This window comes from Paralichthys olivaceus, chromosome 15 (genome assembly GCF_024713975.1).
Source record: "Paralichthys olivaceus isolate ysfri-2021 chromosome 15, ASM2471397v2, whole genome shotgun sequence".
Taxonomy (NCBI): domain Eukaryota; kingdom Metazoa; phylum Chordata; class Actinopteri; order Pleuronectiformes; family Paralichthyidae; genus Paralichthys; species Paralichthys olivaceus.
Window position 1 is genome coordinate 607,501 of NC_091107.1, and position 24,146 is coordinate 631,646.

General features: G+C 42.6%; 4 protein-coding genes and 1 long non-coding RNA gene across 15 annotated transcripts in view; 3 read left to right on the plus strand and 2 right to left on the minus strand.

Moving 5' to 3' along the window:
• LOC109643346 (stromal interaction molecule 1-like) overlaps positions 1-5,048 on the minus strand; it is a 12,055-nt gene extending 7,007 nt beyond the window's left edge. For 3 of the 10 annotated variants that reach the window (XM_069539429.1, XM_069539427.1, XM_069539420.1), the window contains exons 1-4: positions 4,868-5,008; positions 3,907-4,044; positions 1,870-2,000; positions 1,669-1,783 (exon numbers count right to left, since the gene is read on the minus strand). In XM_069539429.1, the coding sequence (XP_069395530.1) occupies positions 1,669-1,783; positions 1,870-2,000; positions 3,907-4,042 (382 nt within the window). In that variant the 5' untranslated portion in view covers positions 4,043-4,044; positions 4,868-5,008. Of the gene's footprint in view, positions 1-1,668; positions 1,784-1,869; positions 2,001-3,906; positions 4,045-4,308 lie in introns of all 10 variants that reach the window. The other 7 variants (XM_069539423.1, XM_069539422.1, XM_069539425.1 and 4 more) reach the window with 5 other exon arrangements.
• LOC138413778 (uncharacterized) lies at positions 4,535-6,282 on the plus strand. The gene is made up of 2 exons (XR_011246165.1): positions 4,535-4,749; positions 6,151-6,282. It is a non-coding gene; the product is annotated as an uncharacterized lncRNA (long non-coding RNA).
• Positions 6,283-7,938: 1,656 nt separating this feature from the next.
• Positions 7,939-13,807, plus strand: rhogb (ras homolog family member Gb). The gene is made up of 5 exons (XM_020108438.2): positions 7,939-8,091; positions 12,395-12,494; positions 12,617-12,768; positions 12,846-13,016; positions 13,163-13,807. Exons 3-5 carry the CDS (start codon positions 12,640-12,642, stop codon positions 13,436-13,438), a joined length of 576 nt encoding a protein of 191 aa, XP_019963997.1. The 5' UTR covers positions 7,939-8,091; positions 12,395-12,494; positions 12,617-12,639; the 3' UTR covers positions 13,439-13,807.
• Positions 13,808-14,860: 1,053 nt separating this feature from the next.
• pgap2 (post-GPI attachment to proteins 2) lies at positions 14,861-19,296 on the minus strand. 2 transcript variants are annotated; one of them, XM_069539434.1, is made up of 6 exons: positions 18,950-19,296; positions 18,384-18,552; positions 16,879-17,128; positions 16,636-16,742; positions 15,629-15,737; positions 14,861-15,302 (listed from the first exon to the last, which is right to left on the minus strand). In XM_069539434.1, exons 2-6 carry the CDS (start codon positions 18,549-18,551, stop codon positions 15,172-15,174), a joined length of 765 nt encoding a protein of 254 aa, XP_069395535.1. In that variant the 5' UTR covers position 18,552; positions 18,950-19,296; the 3' UTR covers positions 14,861-15,171. The 2 variants fall into 2 exon arrangements, with proteins under 2 accessions (XP_069395535.1, XP_069395536.1); XM_069539435.1 differs by having other exon boundaries at positions 18,803-19,277.
• On the plus strand, positions 18,728-23,982 carry timd4 (T cell immunoglobulin and mucin domain containing 4). Its single transcript, XM_069510260.1, has 9 exons — positions 18,728-18,747; positions 20,020-20,120; positions 21,410-21,588; positions 21,708-21,870; positions 22,061-22,129; positions 22,326-22,405; positions 22,883-22,994; positions 23,082-23,115; positions 23,401-23,982. The coding sequence occupies exons 1-9, from the start codon at positions 18,728-18,730 to the stop codon at positions 23,483-23,485; spliced, it is 843 nt and encodes a 280-aa protein (XP_069366361.1). The 3' UTR covers positions 23,486-23,982.
• The last annotated feature ends 164 nt before the right edge of the window (positions 23,983-24,146 follow it).

Sequence of the window (24,146 nt, forward strand, 5' to 3'; positions counted from 1 at the left end):
TTCTTTCTCTCTCTCTTTCTGTCGGTCTCTCTTTCTTTCTTTCTTTCTCGCTTTCTTTCTCTCTCTCTTTCTGTCGGTCTCTCTTTCTTTCTTTCTTTCTCGCTTTCTTTCTCTCTCTCTTTCTGTCGGTCTCTCTTTCTTTCTTTCTTTCTCGCTTTCTTTCTCTCTTTCTTTCTTTCTCGCTTTCTTTCTCTCTTTCTTTAAGTCTCTCTTTCTTTCTTTCTTTCTTTCTGTCATTCTTTCTCTCTCTTTCTGTCAGTCTCTCTTTCTTTCTCTCTCTTTCTGTCGGCCTCTCTTTCTTTCTTTCTTTCTTTCTCTCTCTCTTTCTTTCAGTCTCTCTTTCTTTCTTTCTTTAAGTCTCTCTTTCTTTCTCGCTTTCTTTCTTTCTTTCTGTCATTCTTTCAGTCTCTCTTTCTTTCTCTCTTTCTTTAAGTCTCTCTTTCTTTCTTTCTCTCTCTTTCTGTCGGTCTCTCTTTCTTTCTTTCTCTCTTTCTTTCTTTCTCTCTTTCTTTAAGTCTCTCTTTCTTTCTTTCTCGCTTTCTTTCTCTCTTTCTTTCTTTCTTGCTTTCTTTCTCTCTTTCTTTAAGTCTCTCTTTCTTTCTTTCTTTCTGTCATTCTTTCTCTCTCTTTCTGTCAGTCTCTCTTTCTTTCTTTCTTTCTTTCTTTCTCTCTCTCTTTCTTTCAGTCTCTCTTTCTTTCTTTCTTTAAGTCTCTCTTTCTTTCTTTCTCTCTCTTTCTGTCGGTCTCTCTTTCTTTCTTTCTCTCTTTCTTTCTTTCTCGCTTTCTTTCTCTCTTTCTTTAAGTCTCTCTTTCTTTCTCTCTTTCTTTCTTTCTTTCTCTCTTTCTTTCTTTCTCGCTTTCTTTCTCTCTTTCTTTAAGTCTCTCTTTCTTTCTTTCTTTCTCTCTTTCTTTCTTTCTCGCTTTCTTTCTCTCTTTCTTTAAGTCTCTCTTTCTTTCTGTCATTCTTTCTCTCTCTTTCTGTCAGTCTCTCTTTCTTTCTTTCTTTCTCTCTCTTTCTGTCGGCCTCTCTTTCTTTCTTTCTCTCTCTCTTTCTTTCAGTCTCTCTTTCTTTCTTTCTTTAAGTCTCGCTTTCTTTCTCGCTTTCTTTCTTTCTTTCTGTCATTCTTTCAGTCTCTCTTTCTTTCTCTCTTTCTTTAAGTCTCTCTTTCTTTCTTTCTTTCTTTCTTTCAGTCTCTCTTTCTTTCTCTCTTTCTTTCTATCTTTCATTCTTTCAGTCTCTCTTTCTGTCATTCTTTCTCTCTCTTTCTTTCTTTCTCTCTTTCTTTCTATCTTTCTTTCTTTCTGTCAGTCTCTCTTTCTTTCTCTCTCTCTCTTTCTTTCAGTCTCTCTTTCTCTCTCTCTCTTTCTCTTTCAGTCTCTCTCTCCACAGTTTCTAAGCTTCCCTCTTCTTTGTCTCAATATATTTTATTTTTTCCTCTCCTCTGCTCCTCCTTCCTTCTGTGGTTTTGTTTTTCCCTTGATGATTTTTGCAGAAAGCTGTATGTGTGTGTGTGTGTGTGTGTGTGTGTGTGTGTGTGTGTGTGTGTGTGTGTGTGTTATTAAAAGATCAGAGCAGACGAGTCTGACGTTATCAAGAAGCACATTAATATTTAATAACCACATAATTCATAACTGACTAAAGTTATGAATGATAAGTTCATCTCTCACCTGGCGAGCTCTGCCAGGCGCTCCACATGTCCTCGATGCTGATGTGCAGGTCGGCTCCGTGGAAGCTGCTGTGTTTGTCTTTCCGGTCGTGATATTTCAGATCCTCCCTCAGAAACTTTCAGTGGAAGAAAATAGAAAAAGTCCTTGTTCATTATTTGTTGTTTGTCAAATGTTCGGTGTGTTTGATTGTCTCTGTTTTACCTCGTCTGTCTCGGTTGTGTCCACCGTCCCGTCGGCGTCATCGTCCATCTGTTTGTGGATGCTGCAGATCGCCTCGAAACTCAGGACGGCGTTTTCATCCTCACAGAGCTGCTGGTCTATCGCACACAGATCTACAGTAATAATTATATTATATTATATCATAATATATCACATTATATTTCTATGGCTCATATAGTATAATTGTTTGTATTATATTATGTCAGTGAGCTCAGAGCCTCGTTTTCGTTTCTGTATTTGATCAGAAACTGGCAGAGTCGTGTGTGAACTTCTGTTCCCGTCACTTTGACAAATATCGACTCTGCTGCCCGCGGCAACAGGCCGAGTAAACATCCGTCTTTTTTTACAAGGAGACGCTGAACTCCACAAGACGACAGTTTATTATTATTAAAGATAAAACTGTCTCTGCTCTCAGAACCAAACTTCATTCTACAAATCACAGGGGTGTGAATCTCTCACCTCATCTTTTGATAAAACGATTATTGAAGCATTTTATTATATAGAATATAACATATAGAGAGAATTTTATTTCTATACATGATTTATTTTTTATCACTGCATCTTCATAAGCCTTGTGATTTGTGCTTTAAAAAGTATTTTAGACAGTTTTTAGACAAAATAAGGTTTTTTCAGTTCAATGAGACTCAATCAGTGACATGACTTCATGTGCGGCTCTGCTGCTCTGATCCTGGACCAGCACTGGTTATGAAAAAGGAAGCTGAGAGTGAAAGAAGAAAAAAGACAAAGACAAAAAAGGCAAAATAAAAAGCACAGGAAGAAAGAAAGAGAAGGAAGGAAATGACGGAGACGAAGATGTTGTGATGTCGTCAGTTCTACTGTCAGAAGCAACTTGTTGTTTTAATCTGTTTCACTTTCTGTTCGGCCCTGAATGAAAAATTAAATTAAAACATCCAACCAATCACTGAGCGGCACAGTGAGGGCTGTTAGCCTCGGTTAGCAGCTAGCATCCGCGAACATCGGATCACTCACGTGGTCGTCACGACAACAGGGAAAACTTCAAGATTTCATTTGATCGTTTCTGCCTCGAGAACGTCTGTGTGTGTGTGTGTGTGTGTATCTGTGTGTGTGTGTGTGTGTGTGTGTGTGTGTGTGTGTCTGTGTGTGTGTCTGTGTGTGTGTCTGTCTGTCTGTGTGTCTGTGTGTGTGTGTGTCTGTGTGTGTGTCTGTGTGTGTGTCTGTGTCTGTGTGTGTGTGTATGTCTGTCTGTGTGTCTGTCTGTGTGTCTGTCTGTGTGTCTGTGTGTGTGTCTGTGTGTGTGTCTGTCTGTGTGTCTGTGTGTGTGTGTGTCTGTGTGTGTATTTGTGTGTGTCTGTGTGTGTGTGTGTGTGTGTGTGTGGTGCTGGGGGGGTCGTACTATGTTCACATGTTCAACACCTGTCTCTTTGTTGTCAGTAAGTAATATGTCAACGTATCCATGGAGCGCTGAACCAGCTGATCCCTGAATAAGTCCGGCTCCAGTTTCCTGTCCGCCGCCGCGACGCCACGACACCACAGAAGAAGACGCAAAGGTAAAAAGATAGTTTGGTCTGAGGATTAACATCAGCAGCTGAGAGGACAGAAATACACAGATAATAGAATTAAAGGAGGGTCGGGTCAAAGTCACGGCTCAGTGTGAACACACGCTACACGCTTACTACCCATCATGCACCTTGTTCATGAACAGAGAGATCAAACCAGAGGATGAAACATTCAGGTCCGATAAGAAACAGGATTCAAACACTAAACCTGGAAGGACACACGCTGACCAATCAGAGGAAGCCATCCTCAGTGTCCCCGCCTCCTGTCCATGATGACGCTGAGTGGGCGGGACAAAAACTTTAACTTCCTCCAAACAGAACAGAGATGAGTTTATCTCTGTGGCCACACTTCCTGTGACATCATCAGCATGTCACATCCAGGAAGCTGTGGGAGCTGCTGACGCTACTGCTACAACACACACACACACACACACAGACACAGACAGACACACACACAGAGAGACAGACAAGGTGTGTCTACCTGAGGCTGCGTTGCCGTTGGAAACCAGGTGATGGTGGTCCAGGTGGGCGTGGTCACTCCCGTCCAATACACCGTGTGCCCCAATACGCACACTCAGCACGCACATGCACGCCAGCCACGCACACACACGCACCATGTCTGAGGAGAGAGGGAGGAACCTGGTCAGTCTGAGTTTCAAAATAAAAGTTAGTTTCTTCTTAGGGAACGTCTGCGTCCTGCTCTGAGCTGCTGTCTTCTGATTGGCTCAGAAGATGTTAACGAGCAGCTCTATGGGTGATCCTGCTGTGCGTCACTGAGGGGCCCCGCCTACTTAACATGGCGTCTGATGTTTTGGGGTTTCCTGTTTGATGATTAATGAATTAAAATGTCGTTGAAAGACATCGGGAGCCGACGTTAACTCACATCAACACATCGAACTCTGCAGGAAACTTTCAGATCCCGAGGAGGTCAAACTTTCCCCAGACTAAAGTTGTTGAAACTTTTTCATGTTTCTGCAGCGGATATAAGCTGCTCCCTGATTGGTCGTCTGAGGCGACAGCTCTGCTTTCTATTTGTTTCTTATTTTCGTCTCTGATGAAGTGATGAGACTGAATCATCCACCAGGGGGCGGTGCAGGTGAGCTGGCTTCACTTCACGTCGTCCATGTTTATGAACAGTGTCAGAACAGTGAGGAACCTTCAAGAACCTTCAGGAACCTTCAGGAACCTGAGGAGAACCTGAGGAGAACCACTGAGAACACACAGCAGGAGGCGTTCAGGGACCTCAGTTCCTCTCAACATCTCACTCACATGTTTTCACCTGAAATAAAAACAACCAGCTGAAACATCGATACTCTGCTGATCGGTGAGTTGATCGGTGAGTTGATCGGTGAGTTGATCGGTGAGTTGATCGGTTAGTGGACTGATGTCCGGTGGCGGGATCAGAGGTCAGAGGTCACACAGATGTTCAGTTTGTGACTCACCTCCGCTGCAGCTGTGATCGATCAATCCATCGATCCGATCGATCCGTTCTGTGACGTAATGATCCACAGCTCGAACCTCACTTCTTCACCGCGCGCGACTCAAAACTGATCAAACTGAAAAAACGCACGCGCAGAGACCCGCCTGCTGCGCGTTCAAGGACCCGCGGAAAAACAAGCACTCGGGGTTTGGTTTAAATAAAAACATCTTTATATAAACTTCAGTTAGTTTCTGAATCATCCAGGCTTTATTGAATCATACTGTATTTATGTTATCATTTCATTCAACAAACACTGAAGTTCTCAGCTTGTTTTATAAATAAAGAATCTGAAGTTTTGATTTGTTGTAAATGAAGATAAGATAAGTTAAGATAAGTTAAGATGAACTTCGTTGATCTGAGGGAAATCACTCGTAACAAAAACAGATCGTCAGAATGAGGTCGACGGGAGAAACACGTGTAAAATAGAATGAAAATTAATAAATGACATAAAATTAATTCAAATAAAGTTAAATAGAAATACAGAGAATATGTGTTATGAGATAATATCTATGATATATAATATTATCTCACTGTTGATGAGATCAACCAAACCAAACAGTCACGACCGCTCTTTAAATGACACGTTCACCCGGTTGTTAAAACTCTGATGATCATTTAAAGGTGAGAATGAAATCAGCAGAATCTCCTCGTGTTAAACAAAAACAGTGTTAAAGAGAGAATCTGTCGAACTCGTTCACTGTCGTGTTCCTAAAGAAGCCATGACCTCCTGTGACGAGCAGCTGTTAAGGAAGAATCACTGTGACATCATCTTAAAACCAGCTTCAGTGTAGCTCCTCCACCTCCACTTCTTTATAACATTATAAACACATCCTTCAAACTGCTGTTTTCCCAGAAGCCTTCAAAGCAGCTGCAGTAAAACCATGAAGAACCTGAACCGTGGCAGAGATGCATGGAGCAGCTACAGGAACTTCAGTGGTCAGATACTTGAAAAACTGGTTTGTTCCTAAAAGAGAAGAACTTCCTGCAGGAGTTTCAGGCTTTCGAGCTCATCACTGAAGAATCACTGCAGATTAAACTCTGAAGCTTTTAACTGTAATCCTCTGGGACCTGAGCTTTTGATGAGATGGATCATAACTATAAGTGATAAATATCATCTGGACACAGATGTGTTGTGTTGATCAACCTCATACTGACGATTCCACCACAGTAAAGTTTCAGACTCATCATGAAGGTGAATTAAAAACTGACTTCTGCTTCTCTCTCTCCTGGTTTTCTTATTTTCAGCAGGTCAGTGAAGCTGCAGTGTGATGGCGTCGCCCTGTGGTCAGAGAGAGGAGGTGCAACTCAGATCAGAGTCAGCTGCCAGGAAGTCGACATTCAGGGAGGGAAACTTCAAAATAAAAAAAGAGACCAGTACCCTGTCTCCCTGTCTCTCTGTCCTCCCGTCTCCAGTCCCTGTCCACAGCTGTCAATCAAACCAGTGGTGGGCGAGGCTTAACGTTGGATGCCATGCTGACGTCTGATTGGTACGGAGCCCGTCTGGTGACATGGGTGGAAAAAAAAATTCCGTGGCCACGAATTAATAACGCGTGGGAACGAGATCCTATCCCTCGGCCATGACTTGCTTAAGCCTAACCCTTAGCATATTGTTTACGTTTGAGCTTTGTGAGCAGCTGAATGAAGTGTCTCTTGCTCAGAATGACTCCATGTTTAACCACAAGTGATTTCAGGATATCGTAACGCGGAGACAGGACGTGATGTCTTCAGGACATTTATTTTCGTTCTTTGTATCACAAACAAACTTTGTGAACTCCCGCACACAGACACGTGTCTCCGTTCCACACACACACACACAGGCCCTGCCACACCCACCAATCAAGGGCGCGCATACTCAGCATTTTCAACATGCACTTCCCTGATTGGCCGAGACACAGCCCGTCCAGCAGGGTCGTTACACTATCATTATAATTCATCCCTAGATTCAAATAAAACCAAATCAGATCAAACTTGTCCATGTTTGCAGCTGAAGCTACTGATGCCAGAAAGTCAAACGTCTCACCGATGAAATGAAAACATTTCTCGTGGCCACATCGTATTAATTCGTGGTCACCTAATAATCATCTCGTTCCCGCGCATTCAACAAGTCGTGGCCACGGAATAATATTTTCCACCCATGAACCAGACGGGCTCCGTATGATTGGTTCTTTAAACGCGAGAAACTCTACACACACGTTTGTACTTCTATCTTAGTGAGAACCTTAACCTAACCTTAACCTTAACCTTAACCTAACCTAACCTTAACCTAACCTAACCTAACCTTAACCTAACCTTAACCTTAACCTAACCTAACCTTAACCTTAACCTTAACCTAACCTTAACCTAACCTTAACCTTAACCTTAACCTAACCTTAACCTTAACCTAACCTAACCTAACCTAACCTAACCTAACCTAACCTAACCTAACCTAACCTTAACCTAACCTTAACCTAACCTAACCTAACCTAACCTAACCTTAACCTAACCTAACCTAACCTAACCTAACCTAACCTAACCTAACCTTAACCTTAACCTAACCTTAACCTAACCTAACCTAACCTAACCTTAACCTAACCTTAACCTTAACCTAACCTTAACCTAACCTTAACCTAACCTTAACCTTAACCTAACCTAACCTAACCTAACCTAACCTAACCTAACCTAACCTTAACCTTAACCTAACCTTAACCTAACCTAACCTAACCTAACCTTAACCTAACCTTAACCTAACCTAACCTTAACCTAACCTTAACCTAACCTTAACCTAACCTTAACCTTAACCTAACCTAACCTTAACCTTAACCTAACCTAACCTTACCCTTAACCTAACCTAACCTTAACCTAACCTAACCTTAACCTAACCTTAACCTAACCTAACCTTACCCTAAGCCTGAATCAAGTCTTAACCCTCTAACAGTCCATTCAAAGTGAGGACCAGTGAACATAGAGTCTGTTTAAAATGGTCCTCACATAGTCATGAGTACAGGAACACACACATACACACACACACACACACACACACACACACACACACACACACACACACTTCCTCTCCTCTCGGACTTCCTCCTCCTCATTGCCCCCCCCCCCCCCCACACACACACACACACACACTCACACACACACCCAGTGTCACTCTGACACACGCAGCAGGACTGAGTGGAGCTGTGAGTCCGGAGAGGACTGATGGTGAGTGTTTCTGATCCGTGTGTGTGTGTGTGTGTGTGTGTGTGTGTGTGTGTGTGTGTGTGTGTGTGTGTGTGTGTGTGTGTGTGCAAAACTTTCAGCAGGTTATTGATCTTATTGGATCAGCTGATCAATCTTGAGCGTGTGTCACTTCATAAACTCTTTTCAGTTGATGATATAAAGTGAAACAGAATCAATGTGTCTGAATATATATAAAAACTACAGGGATGTAAAACTGAAGGGAACACAACATTATTATTATTGTTGTTATTATTACTAATGTAATGTTATTATTATTAATTACTATCAGTAGTAGTGTTATTGTCATTGTTGTCATTGTTTTGTGTATTATTATTATGACACATTAAACCTACAACAGTTTTATATATTAAATATTTTATATAAATCATCAGAATATTATAACACGTCAGAGCAAAGCGAAGAGAAATGTGGACATGAAGAGAAACAATAGTTCACACATTTACTGTTGATACAAAACTAACGAGTGGAACTATGGGAAACTCTGTTGACAAAGAATTGGTTAATAATGAATAAGAATCGTTAAAGAGAGACAATAGTGACAATAAGATTAACACAGAAACAAAAAGATTTCAAAAACAACATTTAATCCTTCTGGCTGCTGGTTGAACAGAGCGGTGGACAAACACTTCCTGTTTCAGTTTCAACACAGAGCAGTTCCTCTTCAGCGTCTGGACGTTGATCAGGGTGACGGAGGTCGAACGGTAAACATGGAGGTCAGCAATAAAGATAGCGTCATGGAAACAGGACAACCACACAGTTTACAGAAGAACTTCCTGCTTTAACTTATTCTTATAGGATCTGAGTCATTTTTCATGTTCAATTCCAAATGAATAGATACAATCCTGGTTTGGTCCAATCTTTAGTCCTGGTTTGGTCTGTTCTTTGTCTGTTCTTTAGCCCTAGTCTGGCTCAATCTTTAGTCCTGGTCTGGCTCAATCTTTAGTCCTGGTTTGGTCCGTTCTTGTCTGGGTTTTGTTTCTGCTGTTTTAAAAGTATCACTGCTGCCTTGCTTCATATCTTCGATGGTGGAATCGTCCTGGTTTTGTCGTGTCACTGGAATAAAGTCTGCAGCTGCAGGATCAGTTCCTCGTGGGTTCCAGGAGATTCTTCCTGATGAAGAGAGGAGACAAACAGCTGATGTTTGTTAGTTCCTGAAACACTGAGGAGTAAAAGCAGCCTAAAGGCAGCAGCCACACTGTTACGTGGTAGAATTATACATATAGACTACATTTCCCATCAGCCAACTGGTTGAATCATCACAACAGAGGATAAATGTCTGTTTCTTAGATTGAAAACTTTCCTACAACTCTCAGGTAGCATTCAAACAGCAAACATCCAATCACAGAGCAGCAACAGGTTAGGGGTTAGTTGTAGTATTGTAGTATGATAGTGGGCAGAGCAACAACTGGACATGACGGCTCTATGACAGCGTCCTCACTGCATTCTGGGATATTTGAGTTCAAACTTATTCTGAAGCTGAGTTTCGTTGCTGTGCATCGTTGATACACTGAAGTTTTTTCTCCTGTAAGTTTCCCTGATGATTCATGTAAATATTCTCATGCCTCAGATTTAAATAGAACTTCTGCTGCTAATGCTGAACTGACATTAAAATAAAACAGCTGCCGCACATGGAGAGGAAACAGTTCTTACACAATGACTGTGGTTCAATCATTTTCAGCACGTTACTGTTCCTTCTTCCTCTTTTCTGTTTTCTTCTTCCTCTCTCACTCTGTCCCAGCATCGTCCCCTCGCATTAGTTATCACAGCTGCTGGTTTCACTGCAGCTCTGGATCAGCTTGGTTCTGTCACATGTCGCAGAAACGTTTCCTTCTTTGATATCAAAAAAAGAATCAAAGGTTTTTATGTTTACCACCAGGGTTTACGAGACGTGTCCGGGAGGTTTGCTGATTGTCTCTCAGTGCTTTTATGGTTCATTGAATCTGATCTTTCACAGACTGTAAATAAAGACGACGACACGTCTCCACTTCCTCCAGAATGAAGCCAAAAATATCTCAGATACAAACGCTGCCATCTTGTGGTGATGATGTAATTTGCACCAGGGGGCGATAGAGATGATTTAGCTGAATAAAAAGTTGTTCATCTTTATTGACGGTCTGTGGGAGCTGCACAGTGTGACTGAGCAGTTCACAGAACGCTTTCATTTGTTTTTTAATTTGTCATCATTCATTTTATCAATTTATTTCATTTGTATAAACATTTTCTCCTTAATGAAAATATGATTCAGTTCAAAGAGAAGTTCGTTCACGTGTCAGAGTCCTGACGCTTCGTTTCAACATGAAACCACAGAAAGTTTCCTTTTTCTTACAATGTCTGAAAACGTCAGTTTCAAAAGAAGTTTCGACATTTTAAACGTTTATTTCATTCTTTCATCTCTGCACGTTAACAACTTCAATATAACCTGTGTGTGTGTGTGTGTGTGTGTGTGTGTGTGTGTGTGTGTGGTTCATCAACACAGATTCACTGTGAATTAATCTGCTGCTGAAAATAATCCCTTGTTTGTTTGATCAAAAATTACTGAGCTTTTTAAAATAAAGTTACACATCTGCAAGAGGTTGTTAAAGGTTTACGTCTTCAGACTTTAAAAAAACTCTGGTTTTCAGAGTAATTTTTTTTTTGGTTTGTTTTCTTGAATAATCTTTTTCTGTTTTTCGGACTGATTTTTTTTCTGAGTTCAGAGAGCATTTAAACAATAGACGCATTCGTTCCTTTACTGAGAGCTCGATGTGATGGAGACAAACATGACCGGCTTGTTTAGTTTAATCAAGTTTGACTCTGATCTGGTGGAAGACTCTGGGAGATCGTCCTGTCTTTAAGTCATGTTGATGTATTATCATTAGTTTGTCGACTCTACGCAGAAACATGAGGACTTTGTTCAGAAGGAAAGTTTCAGATCTGCTGAGATGAGACATGTATGTGAGGGCAGGAGTCATCATGGGTCCATGGGAGTCACTTGCAGGTTGGAGGTTCTCGCAGTATCTCCAAGTATCTCCAAGTATCTCCAAGTATCTCCAAGTATCTCGATATTTCAGAAAAAAAACTGAAAAAAAAAATCCTCCGAAAAAAAAATTTGGTCCGAAAAACAGACTTTTTTTTTTTCTGAAATAAAGAAAATACGCTTCCGTAGATTCATCTGGGGATTATTTTCATAATTAATCTATTAACTGTATCGATCACAGAGACATTTTTCCGATCAAAAGTCAAAACCTCCACATTCTAACCTTTAACTCAACAGTCATTGATTAATCACTGAAGCTTAAACACTGTTGTTTCAAACTAAATCTCTCAGTACAATGTAGTGGAGTAAAAAACACGTCTAGTCATCATCACTGTGAGGTCAGAGTTCTGCTCCGAGTTAAACAACATGAAACTGTGAGATCAGAGGTTGAAGCTTCCAGCAGGAGTGAGATCAGCTGACGGAGGGAGGGTCAGTGTCCCCAGAGTCTGGGTTGAACCACTTTCTGGATCCAGACATCTGGAGGAGAAGCTACAGCGTCATTATTTTATTTTTCAGTTAAATGTTCACTTCTCTTCTTTGTCTATAAAACACTGAAACAAACACTTTGAAACAGAGAAACTGAATAATGGATCCACGCACTTTGCTCCTGTCGTCTTCTGCTTTTTCTTCTTCAGTGACACCAAGAGAAAATGACCTCTGAAGCTACGACCCTAACACGACCTGAACGACTCTCACACGACCTGAACGACTCTAACACGACCTGAACGACTCTAACACGACCTGAACGACTCTAACACGACCTGAACGACTCTAACACCACCTGAACGACTCTAACACCACCTGCACGACTCGCAAGGCATTCTGGGTATCCCTAGGTTTGAAGTGAGGGTCTGAAAAATCTCAGTTTCTACAAACCCAGAACACTGTTGGGATGGGCCGCCCGTACACGTGAACATGCAGAACGAAGGAGACTAAGAGGTGAAATGGGAGGAACACGACCTGTGAGACTCCAACACAGATGAATAATGATGGAAAAACACAAACAAGTAAAGAGTTTAGTTCATTCTCACTGAGTCACAGGGATATTCAAATCTGTGTGTTTGAATGTGTGTGTGTGTGTGTGTGTGTGTGTGTGTGTGTTTATATGAAAGTGTGTGTGTGTGTGTGTGTGTGTGTCGTGCAGGATAAGATCTCTGCTTTGTTTGGAGACCGTTTCCCTCTGCAGATCATTTCCATAAACACAGATACTGACAGAAGACAAACCTTCTCCTGTGTCTGTCTCTGCAGTCAGACGATGGGACGTCACGTGTTTCTGAACAGACTGTGTTAACTGAAGGAAACTGAAGCTTCTGGAGCAGCAAGAATCAACCAATCAGACGCTGCGAAGGTAAACTCAGGTCATTACTTCTTCTGATGACAAAATAAAGTTTGTTTGATTCAGTTCAAACCTGAGATATTGTGTGTGTGTGTGTGTGTGTGTGTGTGTGTGTGTGTGTGTGTGTGCTGCAGGTCACTGAAGGTCAGAGGTCATCATGCAGACTATAAAGTGTGTGGTTGTGGGGGATGGTGCTGTGGGGAAGACCTGCCTCCTCATCTCTTACACCACTGGAGCTTTTCCCAAAGAGTACATCCCAACGGTGTTTGACAACTACAGCAGCCAGGTGTGTGTGTGTGTGTGTGTGTGTGTGTGTGTGTTGATTGTCTTCATACACACTCAATGATTGTCGTGTGTGTTCAGGTGACGGTGGACGGCAGGACCATCAGTCTGAACCTGTGGGACACTGCGGGTCAGGAGGAGTATGACCGGCTGAGGACGCTGTCTTACCCGCAGACCAACATCTTCATCATCTGCTTCTCCATCTCCAGCCCGGCGTCGTACGAGAACATCAAACACAAGTGGCATCCAGAGGTCAGAGGTCAAAATGTGAAATGTCACATGTTTAATCTGCGCAGGGATTATGATCGAGCAGTTTCCCCTTTTTATGCTAAGCTAACTGTAGCATTTCTCTAAACTCGTTTTATCGTCTTATCACTGAGCTCCATCGTTGTCTTCAGGTGTCTCACCATTGTCCCAGCGTTCCCATCCTCCTGGTTGGCACAAAGAGCGACCTCCGAAACGACGCAGACATTCAGAAGAAGCTGAAGGAGCAGAACCAGTCGCCCGTCACCCACCAGCAGGGCGCCGCCCTCGCCCGCCAGATCCAAGCTGTCCGCTACCTGGAGTGTTCGGCCCTCAACCAGGACGGCATAAAGGACGTGTTCGCAGAGGGTGTGAGGGCCTTCCTCAACCCGCAGCCCACCGTCACCAAGCGGCCCTGCGTGCTGCTGTAGGGCCGGGGCCTCCACCCCACACGACCCTGCGTGACCCATGGGGCCCTGACGGGAGACGACGGGTTTGAGTCCAAAACTTGAGAAAACTGAGACTGAAAATTGAAAATGTCTAATGTTTGGAAAAGTATTTGTGATCCATGTTCGACTTCCATAAAGCTGAATTTAATAAAGACGACAGAGTGGAAGTGTTTGTGAGCGGCTTCGCAGGATGTTGTGTTCAGGAGCAGAAAGAGACCATGTGACTCCAACACCGTCGAGCTTCAGGTGGTTTTGTCTCAGTTCAAGTAGGAAAAGATATTTGTGGTTTTGATCTTCACTGATGAAAATGTTTGACACAATTTCTAAAAATTAAATTAAGAGTTGAAAACAGATCTGGTCTTTGTCTTTCCTCACACAACTGCACCGATGCAGCAGCTGTGAACCCGTCAGTCTGATGGTTGTTGAGGTGTTTCTGAGCTCCGTGTGTTAGATTATAACTTGGACTTCAGTAACACTGTCACCACCTCCACCAGGTCTCTGCTCCTGTTGTTCAGGTAAAATGGGGAAGTGAGTTTAATTACTAACCTGAGGGCAAATAACTTCCTCAAACCATGAATGAGCTTTTATGTTGTCAGATGATAAAATAATCAAATCACAAACTGAGATCTAATCTCACTCCTGAGTCACAGGAGCAAAATGTCAACTTTTTATTTTACCGAAGATCAACCAAACATTTAGAACCACAACTAAAGCGTTTAGACGAGGACGGACATTAAGGTGGACGTCAGCCTTGGTTGGTGTAGTTGTTGATCTCTCCGGCTCAGGATATCGTCTTTTCCTCTGGAGCGCCTCCTCAGAGCCACTTCCTCTTCCTGTCCTTCGTCTCGAGCTGAAGCTTTTCTGTCTCTTGAACAAAAGCTGAACGTGACGCAAGAAAGACGGAGGTAAGTCGCCTGATAAACAAACACGGACTGACGAAGCTAACTTCCTGTTTGCTGATGTTTTCAGACACAATGTCAAGAAGTTAATATATTTACATTTTAGATTTTTAACTCTGAAGATGTCGACATCGAACAGTCTCATCTTTTCCGTTTGACGTTACGTCACGTTACCAAACTGCTAGCTTGTGAGAGTCTATGTTGCCATTGCCTAGCAGAAGTGTTCAGTGTGATGAGAACAGAAACCATCTTTTAAAAATGATTTAACGTCCACACACACATCGTTGTACTTCTATCATTGGGATAATACATCACCCCAACCTGAAGCATCCAAACTAAACACCAAACCTTGAAATAAACCAGGTCTTTACCCTCAAACCAGCCTTGGAGAAAGTGAGGGTCGACCAAAATGTCTTCACTCTGTAAGGTCTATGCTCAAAATGGTCGTCATGAATACACATATCATACAATATAAAAACATGTTACACACACACGCACACAGAGGTCACTTGGTTAACTTCTGTATTTGCTGAACAGGACTCCAGCAGTGAGTCTTCATTAAAGAAGATTCATGATGATTTTATTGATGTGTCGTTTAAAGTCTCGTCTCAGAATCTGTGTTAAACACTGTCACTGGTTGACGATGAGAAATAATCAGTTCATAAAAAGAATAACTCATAAATCAGCTGCTGAGTTCAGACGACAGAACAAACTAGACGTGTGGACTCTGCAGAGCGTCACTCGTCTGTCGCTCAAATCTTCGGACCACTTCAGGTTGAGTTCACGAGCTCACATGACGCCTCAGCGTCCTGCGGCTCAGTATCGCTTGTCTTCAGGTGGCGTGGCCACAATCACCTCCTTGCTCCCAAAGTCCCAGAAGGCCGTCATGTGGAAGGCCATGTTGGAGAAGACCACCAGGTATTCAAAGAGGGCGAACAAAGTGTAGACTGGGGGGGGAGAGAAATGTATTAATTGAAACTGAAAACCTGAAGAATGAATAATCTGCAGGTGAAAGATTCTTTAACTTTAGCATCTTAAAAACTCTGAGGCTGCAGAATAACTCTCACAACTTTAAAATCAACACTATGAACAGCGCCCCCTGCAGCCACACATGGAGATGAATCGTGTTGGGCTGTCTGAGTGTTTTCATGAGTAGAAAATGTGTCGAGTGGAACTTTGACGTAAACTCACTGAACTGAAATCAACAGAAACTACAGATCAGAAAGTTAAACCGGCCCCGACCCCTGAGGACCTGACGACTGTAGAGTCCTACCTCCGCTCTCACAGAACTTGTTGTGGCGTCTGAAGAAGTACGCTGCTGCCAGACAACAGCCCACGTTAAACAGGAAAAGACGCACCTTCCATTGGTATGATGTCACTTCCTGAGAAACAGAGAACCATGAACATGAACAAAATTCACTCATTCATATCTTTATAAAGGTTTTGAAGGTTTAAGAGTGTGTTTCTGTGTGTGTGTCTGTGTGTGTGTGTGTGTGTGTGTTACTGAAACAAGGAAGAACCAAAATAAAGTTTGAGTCAGATGTTACATTTGGAACTTGATTGTTCACGAGCTGCTCGAGTTAGAGAACCACAGTTTAACATCTGGAGAGAGACGCTGTAGTTTAACATCATTATTTAAGAAACCTTGAACGTCCTCAAACCTCCAACACACTGAGACCTACACGTCCTTCACCAGAGCATACACAATACAACCTTGCTGTGTGGTTATGAAGCACTAACGGGTCTGCAGTGCCCCCCACAGATGAGGAGTCGTCACTGCAGTCTCGATGGTTGATGTAGTTCTATGTCAAGTAAATATCAAAACAAATACACCAACGTATTAATTATTACTAATATATATATAACTAATCCTATTATTCTAAAAAAAAAATCAACATGAAGATAAAACATAACCTTCAAAACTATCAAATACAAGTTCTGTCTGAAATCAGACGTCAGAGCGGAGGATTGACTATGGAGGTGAGGAATCACCCTGTTCTCTCAGGTCAGACATGGATCTGCGAGCTGTTGCCAGCGTTGTGCGTCCCGAGCAGAAAACTGTTTGGCTGCTGTCGTCATGACGAGCCTCAGACACACCCACCATCGAATATTAAAGCAACGCAAACGTAGAACTCATTTTAACAAATCATGTCAGAATAAAACTTCTGATTGATTTAACTGGAACAGTGAAATGAGCTCTTATGATTAACTCTTACAAGAACTTGAATAAATTCAGAGACGTGTCGGACAGTGAGACGAAACAGTGAAAGGTTCTTTTACCTCTGGGTTCTCACAGTATCTCCTGATCACCTGCCACAGCCAGCACGTAATGAGCATGTGCAGCAGCGAGCTCGCTACGAACGTGATGAAGCCGTTTTTATGAAGACCTGCAGAGAAACAGGACGAGCTCTGATGAGTCGATGATGAAAGATTATTCTTGCTGTGGAAACGAGGCATTTACCTCCTCTGATGTTTAAATCCTGGCTGGAGGACCGGCGGGTCAGTGGACCGTGTCGTACTCACTGTATGTTTCCGTGGACGACACGTATGTGAGCAGCAGCAGGCCCGTGTTCTCGGTGAGGCTGCAGAGGAGAGCAAGTCCGCTGAGCAGCAGCTCCAGCCACCTCTTGGCAAAACGACTGCGGTAGAAGTTAAAATAGGCGACGGCCACCAGGTAACGTGGGGCAGAGTGGAGGCCGATGCAGCAGCGCCAGATGTAACGCTCCGGCATGCGGCTGATGGCGGCGCTGATGGACGGGAGGTAGTTCGGCACCTGGTTGGTGAAAAGAAAAACATTTGTTTTAGCTTTTACTCAGAAATAAATAAATCTTTTCTTTGCTGAAAGCATCAAACGAGCTGAAGCTATATAATATAATTCAAATGTAAAAATATAAAACCACATGTAAAACTACAGAAGTGTATTGCATTCACTTGGAAAAAAAAAAAAAAAAAAAAAAGGGTTTCCTGAGTAATTTATTTTTTGGTTTGTTTTTTTGATTTTTTTTTTTTGTTTTTCGGACAAATTTTTTTTTCTGAATTATCGAGATACTTTGAACTCCCGCCAGAACCTCCAACCTGCAAGTGACTCCCATGGACCTATGGTGACTCCTGCCCGCACATACATGCCCCATCTCCAACTATCTACCGTACCGGGTCAATTACGGTAAATTACGGTATCGATGGAGCATCTGTCCAACTGATCATGGAGAAACATCGCTGCGTCTACGTCCAGATCAAAGTCAGACTTGATTTAACAAAACAAGCCGGTCATGTTTGTTTCCATCACATCGAGCTCTCAGTGAAGGAATGAATGCGTCTATTGTTTCAAATGTTCTCTAAACTCAGAAAAAATATGAGTCCAAAAAACAGAAGAAAAAATAAATTACTCAGAAAAATTGTGAAGTGAAGTGAATGCGATACGCTTCAGTAGAAAAGAGAGAGAGATCATTAACAAAACTTTGTTCTGCTGCTCACAATACTTTATAATGTTTGTTAAAGATTACTACTCTGATGATAAACATCAAGGCAGGAGGAGCAAACATACAACACGCTAAAATCCACAGCAACAATTTCAGGTGGTCAAGATCCGACACTGTTGATAAAGATGGACGACATGAGAGCTGCTTGAAGTGAAACCAAAGTGTCTAGATCGCCCCCTGGCAGCTGGCTATAGTATAGCTGAAAAACCCTCCTCCATGTTAGTAGACTGGACATGAACCAAACTAAAGAATCAAAGTAGACGTTAAATAAATGTTTGTCAAAGATGTTTCTGTCAGTTCAGCTTGTTCTTCTCTCTGATGTTTGTTCAAGTGTTTCTCATCAGTTTGGTTTAAATTAATTTGATGATATAAAAACAGGCGGAGACGTCCTGATTGACAGCTGACACTGACTCCGGATTGGTCGAGCGTATTTGCAGAAATACGCCTCCACTCACATGATGTCATCACCACAAGACTGAACATACTCTGGCTTCATTTCTGGAGGAAGTGGAGACGTCACCTTCATTACAGTCCGTGGGGATGACTTACATGACAGTGTGTATACGTAGCGTCTTCATAGTGGTACATGAGTGAAATGAAGAGGCAGGCGATGAGGCCGGTCAGAGGGAGCAGAACCGTGGCCACAGCGAAGCCGGTGAAGGGCAACCGGATGAGGGGCCGGTCCCGGTCCAGGCTGCCGTACGGCCCCTGGAGCATCCTGGACAGAGGAAGGGGAAAAACTCAATATCCCATGATTCATTACGACATTTTCAATGTGGCATCTGCCCAAGTAGAGATAATGATCAGTACTACATTCACAACATTAGTTGGTAACATTGGATCGATCAAGTACATTGGTTACTATGGAGATAATCCCATTAGACCAGGTAACCATGGAGATTACTCCGGCTGGGTGAGGTCACTACATGGTTTAGTGTAACTTCATGATTAAAAACAGAATGTCTCACGTGTTAATGACGCGGGGTCTTTAACCAGGTTATAATCACATCCGTCAGACTGTTATCAGCCATCAGTCTATGAGGCCAACAGTTAGCTCCGAGGCTAACAGCTAACAGTTAGCTCTGGAGCTTACAGTCGGCTCGTAGCGGGCTCACCTTCACTGCTGCCCGGGTCGAGTCCACCAGGTGCTCCGCCTCGCAGCCATTCAGCCCCCGTGAGCTCGAGCTAATCCTGTTAGCGTCACCGCATAGTTAGCTAACTTTGGCAAACATTAGCAAACATTAGCAAACATTAGCCGGATGTACTTCCGCTTATGTCCAGCGTTAAATGTGACTTTGAATCGGTTTGACGGTTTCTCTACAGCTGCTCTCACTGACGGACACTTGGTTTTTCGTTACTTCACGTTACCGGAGAAGTTACCGGAGAAATTACCGGACCCCGCGCCGCGTCACCGGCATCAGGCTGACGACTTCCGGACACAACAATCTTCAGAATAAAAGTCGCACTAAATAAAAATGAGCTACCTTTACCAAAATAAGTTAAAAATAACTTGTAAATAAAATAAATAAATCACAGCTGTTCTCTCTCTCTTTTCTAAAGATAGTTCAAAAGAAAAGTCAATATATGAATATACTTATATATATATTTAAATATATATGATAGTATTTAATACAAAAATCTATTTTAAAGCATCACTGTCACTGATGAACAGCGCCCCCTGCAGCCACACAGGATGAACTCTGTGGGTCTCTGTGTCTGACGAAGTGTTTTCATGTAAAGTCAATCAATCAATGTGTTGAGCTGGATATTACCCATGATCCTCTGCTTCCTGCACCCGAAGAGCTACTGCTGTAACAAACTGTTCCGAGTTCTTCATGTTTTAAAGTTTGCAGCTGAACATTGGAGATTAACTCTGGTTGTTAAGAACTGATCTCAGATCAGCTTCACTCTTCAACCGGAGCTGATGGAGACTCTGTCACTTCTTCTCACAGGTAGAAAAGTTGAAACGTGGTCAAATTATTTTATTTTCCCATCAAAAGCCTGTTTGATAGTTTTCAAAGAAAAAACTGAAGAGAAGAAATATTTGATGTGAATAATGAGTCGACTGTGAGGCAGCGACATCTCCACACAGTCAGACCCTGTGTGTGTGTGTGTGTGTGTGTGTGTGTGTGTGTGTGTAACAGACAGATAAAGTCCTTCTGTACTCACTATTTCCTTCCTTCAGTCAAACAGTAGAAATCTGTGATCGTGTGATTGGCCGTTGCAGTGTTTTGTTGGATGATGTCACACTTCGTCAACGGGTCGTCCACTTTCATAAGTTTGATGGTAAGTCACTGGCCCCTCCCCTTTGTTAATATAAGTGTCTATGTTGAAGTGAGGACACTTATTAGCATAAAACATTCCCTAACCCCGCTCTAACCTTCACCATCACAACTAAATATCTAACCCTAACCCCAACCTGAACCTAAACTTAAACCTGAACATAAATCGAACCTAAACCGGATTCTAACCCTAAAACAGTTTTTTGAAAAAGAGAGGATTGACCAAAAAGTCCTCACAATGATGGTATTGAACCAAAACACACACACACACACACAGAGAAACACAGTGTCTCTCTCCCCTCCCTCAATGACCCCACACACACAGCTCCATCACAGACTCACACTGTGTCTAACTAGACAATGAATACACACACACACACACACACACACACACACACACACACACACACACACACACACACACACACACAGACACAGACACACAGACACACACACAGACACAGCATGGCGGCCGTCTCGTCTCTCTGCTGTCCATCGCCTCAAACCTTCATCATCGTCCTCTTCTTCCTGTCAGGTGAGACAGAGCGCTGACATCACGACTCAAACTAATGATATCTCAACACAGTCTGATGACATCACAACAGTGTGAACTGTTCTAGAGAAGCTCGATGATGAACTTCATCTTCATCACATGTTCAACACTGATTATCAATCTGCAAACACAAACGTGTGACGTATGTTCCTGTGTGTTTTGTGTTGAAGTGTACATGTGTGATGTATGTTCCTGTGCATGTTTGTGTTGTGTACATGTGTGATGTATGTTCCTGTGCATGTTTGTGTTGTGTACATGTGTGATGTATGTTCCTGTGTGTTTTGTGTTGTTGTGTACATGTGTGATGTATGTTCCTGTGTGTTTTGTGTTGTTGTGTACATGTGTGATGTATGTTCCTGTGTATGTTTGTGTTGTGTACATGTGTGATGTGTGTTCCTGTGTATGTTTGTGTTGTGTACATGTGTGATGTATGTTCTTGTGTATGTTTGTGTTGTGTACATGTGTGATGTATGTTCCTGTGTGTTTTGTGTTGTTGTGTACATGTGTGATGTATGTTCCTGTGTGTTTTGTGTTGAAGTGTACATGTGTGACGTATGTTCCTGTGTATGTTTGTGTTGTTGTGTACATGTGTGACGTATGTTCCTGTGTATGTTTGTGTTGTGTGCATGTGTGATGTATGTTCCTGTGTATGTTTGTGTTGTGTACATGTGTGATGTATGTTCTTGTGTATGTTTGTGTGGTGTACATGTGTGATGTATGTTCCTGTGTGTCTGTTGCAGGCAGAGAGTTTTCGTCCATTTCCTGTTTTAAGGTGCCGGAAGGGGGAGTGGCCTCTCTGTCCTGTCAGTACTCGGTGAAACGTTTCGGTCTGAGTCGCGTCTGTTGGGGTCGCGGCTGTGGAACCTTCTGGTGCAGCAACATCCTGGTGCAGACGGACGAGAACGGCGTCATCTCTAAGGTCAGGTGACATCATGTCATGTGATTTCTGTCTCCTCTTCAACTTTTTTAGTTTTGTCTCCACGACATCATGTCTTCGTCAGTGAAAAAAACCAAAACAATTTATTTCTTTTCCTGCAGGTGTCGGACCGCTACCGGCTGATGGGGGACATCCTGGACGGACAGATGGACCTAGACATCGAGAACGTGCGGTGGACTGACAGCGGGCAGTACTGCTGCAGGGTGGACATCGATGGGATCTTCAATGACGAGAAGGTGATCATGAACCTGAGAGTGATGAAAGGTGAGACCACATCAATGTCTCCACTGACACCAAACTTATTAAACATCCTCTGTTGACTTTCTCCTCCTTTGTTTACTCTTTGATCCGGTTGTGAAATGAGATGTTTGAGTGACAGTTAATCTGATGACATCACTTCATCTGATGACATCACTTCATCTGATGACATTAGTTCATCTGGTTTTATTCTCAGCTCCGGTTACAACATCTCCTCCAACGACGCCGATGACAGATCCAGTCACGGACCCGTCAGCCTCCACCGGTGAGACAGGTGGTTCGTCATCGTTCACAAACATCCCAGCATGCATTGCTTTAACGTTCTATGAAAGGAATATGAGGTCATGAATAGAAGAAGAACTTGAAGTAAACAAAGATGAACAGATTCTACTTGTTTATATAACTGTCAGTTTTTTACAGTGTTGGTTCTCAGGTTGAAACTTTTGTCCGACTCTTTGTAGTGAACTGGAAAACTCTGCTCTCGTCTCAGCTGGTCGTCCTGAGGAGGAACTCCACGCTGCTGCATTCCGACACCGTCACTGTAAGTAACCCCCCCACCCAACCATCACCACTCACCTGCAGGGGGCGCAGCTGTTGAAACCAGGGACACACCTCAGGTAGAACAGGAACTGAAGAAAAGAAACTAAATCTGCGTTCAAATCGATCTGACTGTGTCCAACGTGTGAGAAAACAAAAGTCATGTCGGACACTTTCAACTTCTCGCAGCATCAGTGACGAGAACAACGAGCGACATCACAGCGTTCAAAGCGTTTTGCGGATGAAACGAAAGGAAAGGAACAACAATGAACGTTGAAGTTGAGAACTTTGTTTCAGCTGAAGTTTAAAACTATTGTGAAAAGTGACTGAGTTTAAATACGCAGAGTAACTAACTGATTCATCACATCCTCTGTGGAGAGAAATAAACAGAGAGAACCCTAAACACGTTTTTATATTAAAATTTTGATATTTAGTACATTTGAAGTATTATAAGGTTAAATTCTCTCTCTCTCTGTGCCAGGTGGAGGACTCTCTACACTCTCTCTCCCTTCAGATCAATGTCACCGTCCTCTCTCTCTCTCTCACCGTGTTGTTGATCTTGGCGTCAGTGTTCCTCTTTCTGGCCTTCAGACGTACGTCCTCTCTTTTCTATCAACAGTACACTGACTCATATCCTGCTGGTTCTCATGTGAGTCTGTTGATTGAACTCTTCTCTGCAGGTGGAGTTTACAGCAGAGCGTTAACGAGCAGCTGGTGAGTTTAAAACATGGAGACGGTTTTTCATGTGGAACTTTCATTATTGAAAACATAAAATCTACCAGTTTCAATAATTGTTCAACTTGACTCTCATAAAACAGTAAAACCGAATTTTTCACTTTCCAAAACCTGCTCGTCTGTTTATGTCATCATTGTTGTACGTCTACTGCTTTACCACCACCTGCTGGACAGGAGTGGAACAGCTCATAGCACTCACACAAGGAACCTTTTAGTCGAACACTTCCTGGACTAAAGGTTCTGCTGTAAACTCTTGTCCTCCAGTTTCTCCTCTGAAGAACCTCCTCACATCATTTATGAGATCCGCATGAGACGACCGGTCCAGGAGAACATCTACACATTGGACTAGAGACCTGACAAACACAGCAGGACCATCGACCACTGACCATCGACCACTGACCATCGACCACAAATTCTAATACAACAGACAGAAGGAACGCACATTAAACCTCACAACATTTAAAAGTGAATTAGCTGAACACATGCAGGCTACACTGTTAGTGACAGGAAGTGTTAGTGACAGGAAGTGTTAGTGACAGGAAGTGCTAGCGACGCTTTGAATCCACCGCTGGTAGTTGAGTCATGTGACTGATAAGAGCCAATCAGGAAGAGAACGTGGGCGTCGGCATCATAGCTGATAATGTCTCTGATTTATCAGAAAATTTAAGAGTAGCGTCGACACTAGGTGTAACCATAGCAACAGTTAAGAGTTTTAAAACTACACTAAAAGTATCCACACACACACACACACACACACACACACACGTGATTTGATTCTGTGTTGAGAAGTTTCTTGTTGCTTTTGTTTTGTTTCTGTAAAAAATAAAGTTTTGTAAACTGAATAAATATCAAAGCAGTCTGAGTGTGTGTGTGAACAAAGTTACTCATCAACGCACTGTAGGATTCTCTGTGTGTACAACTATCACAGCCTGGAACAAGTACTACACACACACACACACACACACACACACACACACACACACACACACACACACACACACAACAGGGAC